The sequence below is a fragment of the Nansenia antarctica genome, assembly GCF_963989245.1.
Source record: "Nansenia antarctica genome assembly, chromosome: 6".
In the NCBI taxonomy this organism is placed as follows: Eukaryota; Metazoa; Chordata; class Actinopteri; order Argentiniformes; family Microstomatidae; genus Nansenia; species Nansenia antarctica.
The window spans coordinates 21,943,625-21,955,756 of NC_137676.1; the positions used below are offsets into that span (position 1 = coordinate 21,943,625).

The 12,132-nt window shown below is 41.7% G+C and overlaps 2 protein-coding genes across 2 annotated transcripts; both read right to left on the bottom strand.

The window, feature by feature from the left end:
- Window positions 1-309: 309 nt before the first annotated feature.
- LOC308161395 (thrombomodulin-like) lies at window positions 310-2,290 on the bottom strand. The gene has a single exon (XM_080535412.1). It carries the CDS (start codon window positions 2,164-2,166, stop codon window positions 463-465), a length of 1,704 nt encoding a protein of 567 aa, XP_080391538.1. The 5' UTR covers window positions 2,167-2,290; the 3' UTR covers window positions 310-462.
- Window positions 2,291-3,606: 1,316 nt separating this feature from the next.
- On the bottom strand, window positions 3,607-5,354 carry LOC308161134 (thrombomodulin-like). The gene has a single exon (XM_080535088.1). It carries the CDS (start codon window positions 5,233-5,235, stop codon window positions 3,763-3,765), a length of 1,473 nt encoding a protein of 490 aa, XP_080391214.1. The 5' UTR covers window positions 5,236-5,354; the 3' UTR covers window positions 3,607-3,762.
- Window positions 5,355-12,132: the final 6,778 nt, after the last annotated feature.

Below are 12,132 nucleotides of genomic sequence, written 5' to 3' on the forward strand. Positions count from 1 at the left end.
ATGATCTATTATAATGTTTATTACTGTGGAAAGTGTGGGAAGTGGACAGGCAGAATCACACTGCAAGTTATTGTATTCCACTAGATGGCGTACTCGACTCCTTGCAGTGAAGAGTGCAGACTGGGGCTTTATAGCCTATTGGATTACATTACATTACATTAGATTCAACTTTATTGTCATTGCAGAGTACAAGTACCAGACAACGAAATGCAGAACAGAATATGAATGTCATGTTTTTGTATTTATTTACAAACATTTAAAAATAGTAACAATAATTTTGCAACAATATGTGTTTTGCTGTTGGTTTGAGTGGTGATGAGATATTTACATAAAGACCAACACCGGTATGAAATTAAATGATATTGCAACTACATGAAATCAAAGCATCAAAAGTCCCCAAACTAAGAATTCTCACATTGAAAGGTGTGAACAGAGCTATGCCAATGAACATGAACACATGTTCTAAGTGTCCATTTTTAAATGTCTGTCTGAAGGTTTTTCGTGCTTTTCTGTGGTTACTTGTGCGAGATCATGGACATCGGAAACACCGCTATGGCTTTTGAGGGCACTTGCAGTCACCGGTTTGCTGCGGCGCTTCATGATGTGACAAACCAGAAAAACGATTACCAGAATAACAACGACGACGCACACTATTATTCCCAGGAGTCCCCCCACCGTTAGACTGGACGGACGCGCAGTTGGATATGTGACAGTGGGTGTGAGGGCGTCGTGGCTGTGAGTGTGAGGTGGGTGGGTGAGGTGGGTGGGTGCGAGGGGGTCGTGGGTGGTAAACCCAGAACCCTCCTCTCTCTCAACACACTTGTAGCCCTCAACCAAGTCGTATGCCTTATCGCAGGAGCACACATAGCCTCCATACGTATTTCTACAGTTTTGATCACAGTAATACATATCGCATTCATTTATGTCAACGCAATAATACTCGCCATTCCTAAAATCAACTATGTAACCCGGCGGACAGTTACATTCGTATTCATTGTTCGGGTCGCATTCAGCGCGACACTCTTCGTGGCCACAATAAAGTTGACATAATCTAGGGTCCTCCTTCTTTGATATGAATCCGTTATAACAGGAGCAGTTGTAGCTGCCTGGTGTGTTGGTGCACATGTGCTCACACGGCGCGGCTCTACATTCATCCAAGTCGACGCACTCTCCGTCGTGCCTCCTGGTGTACCCTACCGAGCAGACGCATTCAAACGCACCTATGGTATTAACACAGTGAAAGTTGTCGCCCGGACACTGCCTGTCATCGATGCAATCGTCAATGTCCTTGCACCCCTTCCCATCTTCTGCCAATTCGAATCCCTGGTTGCACATACATGCGTAACTCAAACTGTCATTGTTTTGGTAGCAATGTTGCGCACATCCGAGGTCAAGACACGGGTCATTTTTCGCCTCTTCGCATGTAACTTTATTGTCATTCAGAACTGTTCCAGGCGGGCATATGCACACAGGCTGTTGGTTAATTGACAGACAGTCACGTTCACATCCACCGTTCCCTATCTCACAGGTCCATGGTGCCTGCAGCCACTGAACCGGAGAACAGATATACTTCGTTTCCAGGGGTTGGTGTGTAGCAGTGCTTCCTAAAGGCAATGACAATAAATCTTCCCCCTCGAATCCTAACGGAGTCCTGTACATAACGGTCTCGCCATCTTTGACAGGGAAACGTTTGCAGGCACTTGGGAAACTGTATTCACAGAGGAACCCTGCTATTTGTTTGTCGCATGATTGTGTCGTCCACTTAAATTCGTCTTTTGATACCGAGACACATTTGGAGGTGCAGCCATCGTCAAAGGTTCCCCAGTTCTGGAAGTCAGTCGCATCGTCTCCCGTTATCCATTTGTACCCTCGCAAAACAGAGGCACTGTCGGGACATTGTCCACCATCCGGTAACCGCAAACCAATCCAATGATCTCCAGGCAGATTACCAAGTAAAATTGAAATGATGTCGTGTGATACCGAAGATTTCACTGTCATCAAAAATCCATTGTTTTCCTCACAATGCTGTTGAGCCGCTGCAAAGTCCACAGGATCCTGGAAAACTGCAAAGCACTGATTCTCGATGCAGTATCCACTCTGCGGTGTATTACCGTTAACTCTCGACAGGAAAGTTAGAGCAACAAGTATCCGGATCATGTCCCTCATTTTTTATTATTATTAACGCAAACTAGTTGTGCTTAATAGTAGTCCAGTTTAGTTTGAATGTTTACCTTGCCGTTAGCTCCCGCTTATAAATGCCTTGCTCCATGTCGCTTTGCACAAGGAAGGAAGTTACTCTTTACAGCTAACTTATGCATATCACAACTCAAATTTCGCACGCATGCACACACACGCATGATCTCTCTCTCTCTCTCTCTCTCTCTCTCTCTCTCTCTCTCTCTCTCTCTCTCTCTCTCTCTCTCTCTCTCTCCCCCTGTCTCTCTCACTTTCTCTCTCTCTCCCCCTCTCCCACTCTGTCTCTGTCACACACACACACACACACACACACACACACACACACACACACACACACACACACACACACACACACACACACACACACACAAAACACAGACACAACACAGTGATCACAAAAAATGTAATATATTGGTAAAGGTATGTCAACATGTTTTAAAACAAATGTAAAATGTAAAATTAAGCATGAAAAAGCTGTTTTTGCATAACTTATAGGCCAGCTATAAAGTAATATGAAACCAAAAGGACTACCAGGTCATATCACACTCTCAAGCTATTTTGGGATAAATTCTACAAGCCTGTCTGTCCACAAATAGTCATCATGAGAAACAGACACCTTTAAGGTAATTCAGATACCAGCTGGGGCTGTTAGGGTTTGCATTATATTTGATCATGTTACAAACGTACCACGTTTTGGTATACAGAAGATACAGAAGGCTTGATAATGGATAAATACAATTATTCAAAAGTTATTCAAAAGTCAAGTCATGATATTAGGCCTACATGAATGCCTATATAACTACATTAATGCCTATATAACGTTAAGAGACTCAAGAAGTAGGATCCTCAGGTCCCATAACAACAGTTTATCCCCCCCCACCCCCCATTTAGCCGTTGCACTACTGCTGGTTGCACTACTGCTGGTTGCACACACCCCTGGTCAATGTGAACACCTAATCACCCTTTGCACTACTGCTGTCTACAAATACTACACATTGCACATACCATTATTTTTGCACATTGCACATACCTCTCTTTGATAACCTTATACATCTGTATACACCATAGCTACCTTAACTGTACATACTTTACTACTATCCTCTCCTGTATATACCCAACTACCATACTTACCATACTGTAGCCTACCTATATCACTATTATGTTTTATATCACTATTTGCACTTATGATTAGACGCTAAAATGCATTTCATTGCCTGGTACTTGTATAGCTACTCTGCAATGACAATACATGTGAATCTAATCTAATCTAATAATCTAATCGGGATAATACGGAATAACATTTACAAGATTAAACACACATGCTCAAGATTGAATTGATGTTAAAATATAGTTTAATATATTTTATTTACAAATATGTATAATACAATACAATTTTAAGTCGTTGGTTGGTTGGGATGTGCTGAAAGATTGAGTCTTTGTGCTCATGAGCGGTTATATACAGACATGACATTCACAATCAGAAATTAGCTTTCAAGCCAAAAAAAAAAAACGTTAGCAAACGAACATGGGCGTACTTCATAGACACGAATATTGCCAAGAGATGCATCAATAATCTTTATACAATGTGACTTTTTGACAGGCGTCAAAAGACAATTTTCTGTACTTTTCTGTTGTTATTTGTTGCAAATGGTAAATATCAACAACTTGGCTTTTGAAAGCAAGTTCCACTTTTCCGCAACGTTTAAGACTATGGTGAACCAGAAACACCATCACACATATAACTACGACAATGCATACACCAATTATTCCAAGAAGACTACCAGCTTTGACAGTCGGGGGCCTCTGAGTCGAAGCTTCTTGTCTTTCAACACATTTATTTCCATCAATTAAGTCGAATCCTTCATCGCAAGAGCACTCGTAACTTCCATACGTATTTGTGCAACTGTTTTCACAATCACTATACATTTCGCACTCATCTTGGTCCACACAATATGGAACTTCAGCTCCTTTTTCCAACAAGAAGCCCTTCGGACAGTAACAATTTTCTTTGTCATTGGGGTCGCATTCCGCGGGGCATTCTTTATGGAGACACACTGCTTCACACAAGTTGGGGTTTGTTGTGGATGTAATGTACCCCTCATCACAATCGCATTTGTAGCTGCCTAACGTGTTATTACACCTGTGTTCACATGGCCGCAAGAAGCACTCATCTATGTCGACGCATTTGTCATTGTCTATCCGGTATCCTTCCCGACACAGACACTCGAACCCACCATTGGAGTTGTTACACCTGGAGTTGGGTCCAGGACACCGTCCGTCTTCCACACACTCGTCCACGTCCTCGCACCTCCTCCCATCCTCTGCCAGGGCCCAGCCGTGACGACACACGCACTCGTAGGTGTCATCTTTCTTGGAGCAACGATGCGCACATCCGAGGGAAGAACAGGGGCTAAAACTCTTAGGGCTAGTGTTAGGGTTAGCCTCTCGACACGTGACGGTATCGGAATTAAGAGTTGTTCCTGTTGGGCAGGTGCACACGCTCACCTGGTTAATAGACTCACACTTATGTTCACAACCCCCGTTCTTTACGTCGCAGAACCAAGGCGCTGGCTTCCATTCTTGGTAACAGATATAGTCCCTTTCCAGTGATTTGCGCGTTGCAATAGTTCCCATTGGATATGATGTCATTGGTTCTACCTCGAATCCAAAAGGGGACACGTATCTAACTAATTCGTGTTTTTCTACATGTAATCCTTCGCATGTCGAATCAGAATCTATTTTATATTCACAAATGAATGCTAATTTGTGGTCGCACAATTCTTCCGTCCATTTAAATTCAGCTTGGGATACAGAAACGCATTTCGAAGAGCAGCTTTCGCCAAACTGTCCCCAGTTAGTAAAATCAGTCGCAGCACGTCCTGTGATCCACCTGTACCCCCGTAGAGGAGAGGCGCTGTCGGGACATTGTCCACTCGGCAACTGCAAACCGATCCAGAAATCTCCAGTCAGATTATGCAACAAAACAAGAACAATCTTTTGCGATTCTTCAGATGCCACTGTCATTAAGTGTCCGTCCATTCTCTTGCACACTTCTTGGGCCGACGCAAAATCAACACGGTCCTGGAATACACCGAAACACTTATCTCCCCTACAGTATCCGCTTTGGGGGGTTTGGGGCTCTCCCCTCACTCTCACAAAGAATGCCATTGTCAGCGCAACAAGTATTCCCAATGTGTCTCCCATTTCCCCCTAAGTATAAGAGTAATATTATAGATATAACTCGCCTAGACAGTAGTAGGTCAGGATGAATTTGTAGGTTTAGTTTCAGACTGAACGTTTACCCGGTCGAAAGCACCCGTTTATAAAGCCGTTTATAAAGCATCCCTCCATGTTTTCTGTGGAAGGAAGGAAGTTCCTGTTAGCTTGTGCGGTTGCTTAATCGCCGTCCAAATTCCTTATCTCCCTTAGCTTCAAATCACACACACACACACACACACACGCGCACACACACACACACACACACACACACACACACACACACACACACACACACACACACACACACACACACACACACACACACACACACATACGCACACCCATTTGGGCGTGCTGAAATGTAAGCCAGATTTGGTACCATTGTCTAAAGTGGATAAATCACGTGTCAAGCAATGATCATTTTGCTTAGTCATCGATGATATAGCCTACATTGATAATATATCAGAATATATCATATTAATATATTCTAAATGATAAATAGCCTATTTATCCATCAAATGTAGAGACAATTTGCAATATCCCAATAAACACTCAACTTGCAAAATCCTATAGCCAATGAAATGAAAGTCAATATTCAATATTGAATTGGGACTGTTTTCTCCCAGAAGGTTTTTCTTCTTCTTTTCGTTCACTTTAGCACTAGTGTCAGGGGAGGCTTGTGGAGGTAGAAAACGGAGGACGGGCTCATTGTAATGCATGTAATACAATGAGGAATGGCATAGTGTGTTTGATACCATTCCTTACACCATTACATTACACTCATACATTACAATGAGTCCGTCCTCCAATCTCTACCTTTACTAGCCTCCCCTGCTACAGTTTAGAACTATGGACAGTATATAGCCTATATATACTGAAAAATATATAAATAATATATATTTGGATAAAAGCGTCAGCTAAATGGCATACATGTAACAGTTTATGACTCTGATAATAAAACATTATAAAGGCTCATAAATGATTCTAACAAATGATAATGCATTAAACCGGTTGATTGTGTTATTGCTGTTGATAGGCACTTTCCAGCAGTAACCCCAGGCCCCTTCGCCCTACAGACACTTGTGAAGATCTGAAAGGTTTGGATTGATATGAGAAAGATGGTATTCGCCCCAACTCTGTCTATGGCCATCTTGCTTATACCTATCCAGTCACTCAGTGGTTGTCCAGGGTGGTGAACAAGGTTAGGAGTATAGGGACAGAGTCTACCTATCCTCCGACCCATCTCTTCAGGCTACACCTTAACTGTCCCTCCTGAAACCTCTCCGTCCCCTCTACCACCCTGGAGAGTTTCTCTACTGTAAAAAAGCATTTTGACTGTCAATGGCCTCTGGCCTGAGCATAGATTACTTTTTCTTCCGATGACTGATAGATAGATGATTCACTTTTCCGCACTATAAGGCGCACCGGATTATAAGGCGCACCTTCAATGAATGGCCTATTTTAGAACTGTTTTCATATACAGGGCGCACCGGATTATAAGGCGCACCGGATTATAAGGCGCATAGAATAGATACTGCAGTCAAACGTTTGACTGGGGTTGCGTTACGCCCAAGCTCCACCTACTGCGTTGCGTCACCTCTCCATCGGTGTTGTGTCAACTTCCCGTTGTCCAAGCTCCACCTGAGCGTTGTCACCGTCAACGTTCTACCTGCTCCACTGTCAAAAATATATATTTTTCCACCTCAAGTATCAGCCGTTCGTCATCCATTTTTGCAACAAGCGTCAAGGACCTGCGGTGATTCACAGCTGACTCGCGTGAATAGCAATTCGCAATAGCTGGAACCACGAGATATAGAGTAGTTAGCTACAAGCATTTTCAATCTGCTATTATCTCTATTAGTGGATTAACCGCTGTGGTGATTTAACAGCTGATAAAAATACATCAAGTAGACTACAAACAGAGCAAAACAACACCAGAAAACAACCAATAGGCTATACAATTATAACCAACAACCAATATGTGACAGCTCCTGGTGAAATGTGCAACGTACTTTTTCAGTTTTTACACATGCTTAAACTACAGATTGTAAGCTTTCAAATGATGTGTCATACATTCAAATCAGAGAAAGATTGAACACGACAGGCGTATTTGAATGTTGGTTCACCTCAAACACTGAATGGGAGAAAAGTGACTCTGACCAAACCACAACAAACGCTGCTAGCGGCTAACAGCTAACAAAACACATCGCTACGAAGGTCTAAACTGTATTTTAATAACATGACAACATACTGGGAGAACATCGACATGCTAAAAACACATAACTACACATAACTAGATGAACACACAGTTCTTGCTTTTGAACACGAGCTAAAACGAAACTATGTTTACAAGTCAACCCTCCCTTACCGGTAGCCTCCGGCAAACGAGAATAATGAATCCAATACACAAATGATAAGTGTTTAGTGATCGTTAAACTGTTGTTTATTATATCGAGTGGGTACTTTAAAACTTCAAGTTGAAAGCACCAAGAATCTCACTTTGTTCCCTCGGAAACTCTGTTTAGTCTTCTTTACTTGGGGTCTTGTGGTGTGGGACTGTGAGTAAGCACAGTATACCGGTGTTTACTGATTACCGTAATGCTGCAAGCGGTGCGGCTTTGTAGTTTACCAGTCGTACTGAAACATTTTGACAGAGCGCCTTGAGCGCCGTGTACAACCAGTATGGATCAACAAATTAACCAATTGATCCATATATAAGGCGCTCCGGGTTATAAGGCGCACTGTCGTTTTTTTTGAAAATTAAAGGCTTTTAAGTGCGCCTTATAGTGCGGAAAATACGGTACTTAGACAAATGTATTTGTTGTAAGTCACTTTGGTTAAGGCGTCTGCTAAATGCCAAAAATGTAAATGTGAATGAACGGGATCTCTCAAGGAACCCTTCGCCAGTGGAAGAAAGTTTGAGTCAGGACCTGGACAAATGCGCCACAGGAAGTGTAAGGTGTGCACACTTCCTCCGAGCCACCCCCCTACAAATCACTGCAGTGGACGACGGAGACGCAGTGCTATTTCAGTGCCTCCATGTCTCGTCTTATGAAAGTGGGCGGAGAGAGGAATGGAGTGGAGAGGAAGGGTGGAAGGAACAGGCCTACAGGGAAGGAACCTTTTGTTCAAGCAATGAAAACAAAACCTATTGAATGTTTTCATTGGAGTCTAGATTGTATGTGTTGTCGCGATGAAAGCTTCAAGTTGGCGACATATCAATGGCAACAATAACAGAATAATTGGCCACTCACAAACACATTATGGGACCATATAGGCCTACTGCAATGTAAGTCGCTTTGGATAAAAGCGTCAGCTAAATTACTTATATTATTATTATTATTATTATCATAATAATAATAATTATTTTATTATTATTATTATTATTATTATTGTTGGGTAATCAATGATGTCCAGTAAACCAGGAAACTGTGTCACCGTCAACGTTCTACCTGCTCCACTGTCAAAAATATATATTTTTCCACCTCAAGTATCAGCCGTTCGTCATCCATTTTTGCAACAAGCGTCAAGGACCTGCGGTGATTCACAGCTGACTCGCGTGAATAGCAATTCGCAATAGCTGGAACCACGAGATATAGAGTAGTTAGCTACAAGCATTTTCAATCTGCTATTATCTCTATTAGTGGATTAACCGCTGTGGTGATTTAACAGCTGATAAAAATACATCAAGTAGACTACAAACAGAGCAAAACAACACCAGAAAACAACCAATAGGCTATACAATTATAACCAACAACCAATATGTGACAGCTCCTGGTGAAATGTGCAACGTACTTTTTCAGTTTTTACACATGCTTAAACTACAGATTGTAAGCTTTCAAATGATGTGTCATACATTCAAATCAGAGAAAGATTGAACACGACAGGCGTATTTGAATGTTGGTTCACCTCAAACACTGAATGGGAGAAAAGTGACTCTGACCAAACCACAACAAACGCTGCTAGCGGCTAACAGCTAACAAAACACATCGCTACGAAGGTCTAAACTGTATTTTAATAACATGACAACATACTGGGAGAACATCGACATGCTAAAAACACATAACTACACATAACTAGATGAACACACAGTTCTTGCTTTTGAACACGAGCTAAAACGAAACTATGTTTACAAGTCAACCCTCCCTTACCGGTAGCCTCCGGCAAACGAGAATAATGAATCCAATACACAAATGATAAGTGTTTAGTGATCGTTAAACTGTTGTTTATTATATCGAGTGGGTACTTTAAAACTTCAAGTTGAAAGCACCAAGAATCTCACTTTGTTCCCTCGGAAACTCTGTTTAGTCTTCTTTACTTGGGGTCTTGTGGTGTGGGACTGTGAGTAAGCACAGTATACCGGTGTTTACTGATTACCGTAATGCTGCAAGCGGTGCGGCTTTGTAGTTTACCAGTCGTACTGAAACATTTTGACAGAGCGCCTTGAGCGCCGTGTACAACCAGTATGGATCAACAAATTAACCAATTGATCCATATATAAGGCGCTCCGGGTTATAAGGCGCACTGTCGTTTTTTTTGAAAATTAAAGGCTTTTAAGTGCGCCTTATAGTGCGGAAAATACGGTACTTAGACAAATGTATTTGTTGTAAGTCACTTTGGTTAAGGCGTCTGCTAAATGCCAAAAATGTAAATGTGAATGAACGGGATCTCTCAAGGAACCCTTCGCCAGTGGAAGAAAGTTTGAGTCAGGACCTGGACAAATGCGCCACAGGAAGTGTAAGGTGTGCACACTTCCTCCGAGCCACCCCCCTACAAATCACTGCAGTGGACGACGGAGACGCAGTGCTATTTCAGTGCCTCCATGTCTCGTCTTATGAAAGTGGGCGGAGAGAGGAATGGAGTGGAGAGGAAGGGTGGAAGGAACAGGCCTACAGGGAAGGAACCTTTTGTTCAAGCAATGAAAACAAAACCTATTGAATGTTTTCATTGGAGTCTAGATTGTATGTGTTGTCGCGATGAAAGCTTCAAGTTGGCGACATATCAATGGCAACAATAACAGAATAATTGGCCACTCACAAACACATTATGGGACCATATAGGCCTACTGCAATGTAAGTCGCTTTGGATAAAAGCGTCAGCTAAATTACTTATATTATTATTATTATTATTATCATAATAATAATTATTATTTTATTATTATTATTATTATTATTATTGTTGGGTAATCAATGATGTCCAGTAAACCAGGAAACTGTGCCTGCTCTGTCCAACAGCTACTTGTGTGTGTTTGCATTCCAACACTGACACAGACTCCAGAGTCCACAGATGTTGGTGCCACCAATAACCACAATCTGCAGCGTATCCCTGAGTCAACATGTCCATCGCAAGAACAAGACGCCCGTCTTTCATCAGTTTCCGAGGAAATGAAAGGCTGACCCACGCACGGTGCAGGTCCAGGAAGATGAGGAAGAAGGGAGGGGGCGGTGTGTGTTTAGACAACGACTACCTTCTCAGTGTCACACACACATACATACACACACACACACACACACACACACGACGTGTGTTTAGACAACGACTACCTTCTCTGTGCCATACACTCCCTCCTGGGAGTGATTGCTGTCTGAGTAATCGTCGTCGGAAGCGGGAGGCATATCCTGAGATGGCTATTTTACTCCCTCAACTTACCTTTATATGCTAACCTTTAGGACTGAACTAACACACTTAAATGACCAACCTTGAGTAAAATGTACTCACGCCAGAGAGAAATCCGGGCCAATGGTTCCTAATTTTTTCGGTAGGCCTACAGTAGATTGGTGTTGTACAATAGTCAACGGAAAAAAAACTCTGAATGGAAAATGCTGCATATTTATATTTATATTGATCTAATTTCAGAGCCATTTTCGCTAAGTTCCAGTAATTTGTCTTAATGAAATGCAGGACATCCTTGCATTGTGACTATATTTAACTGACGATTATGTAATTGTGGGGATACAATCATTGTCATAGTGTTGCTGTGGAATGTGACAGAATAGAATCTCAATAGAGTTCTTAGATCATCAGAATCAGAATCAGAATCAGAATTGCTTTTATTAAATCTAATGTACAGAGTACATTTCTTGGTTCAGGTTCTTCGACATTGGCATTGCAGCAGAATGCAAAATCAACAATAATAGAATGAAGTTAAAAGTAAGGTAATTAATTTAAAAAAAAAGTAGAATAAGGTGATAAACTGATAAACTGATGGTAGTCATACTACAACGGGACCAGTCGTACTGCAATAGAACTGTAGTGCAAAATGCTGTGCAGGTTACAATGAGATGAAATGCAATATCATACAGTATGCAATAATATAGTATATTAGTACTAAGTATGTTAAGTATATATATGCTATATATAGTATATTATAGTATTAATAATAATATAATAATATAGTAATATTGTATACTGTAAGTGTTGTATCCTGCCGTACCTTGCCTTCCTTAGTTCCCCCACCCCTGAGGAAGTGTTTGTGAGGGTATTGTGGTTCTTGGCCTGAAGACCACAGATAAATAATCATGGGGCAAAGCAGGGGGTAAAGGTCGATCCAACGCTTCAATACCAGGAAATTGTCCCACAGGACCCGAAGATCACATCATTTCTTCACAGGTGACTTAAGGTTAAACAAGCAAACTAGCCCATATCTTTGTTATCTGCTCCATCATCACCTTCATCATTTAAAAAATATTAATGAATAATTTATCAAACGAAAGAACG

Coding starts and splice junctions, on each gene's coding strand:
- LOC308161395 (XM_080535412.1), bottom strand. CDS start 2,166: ATGAGGGACATGATCCGGATACTTGTTGCTCTAACTTTCCTGTCGAGA.
- LOC308161134 (XM_080535088.1), bottom strand. CDS start 5,235: ATGGACGGACACTTAATGACAGTGGCATCTGAAGAATCGCAAAAGATT.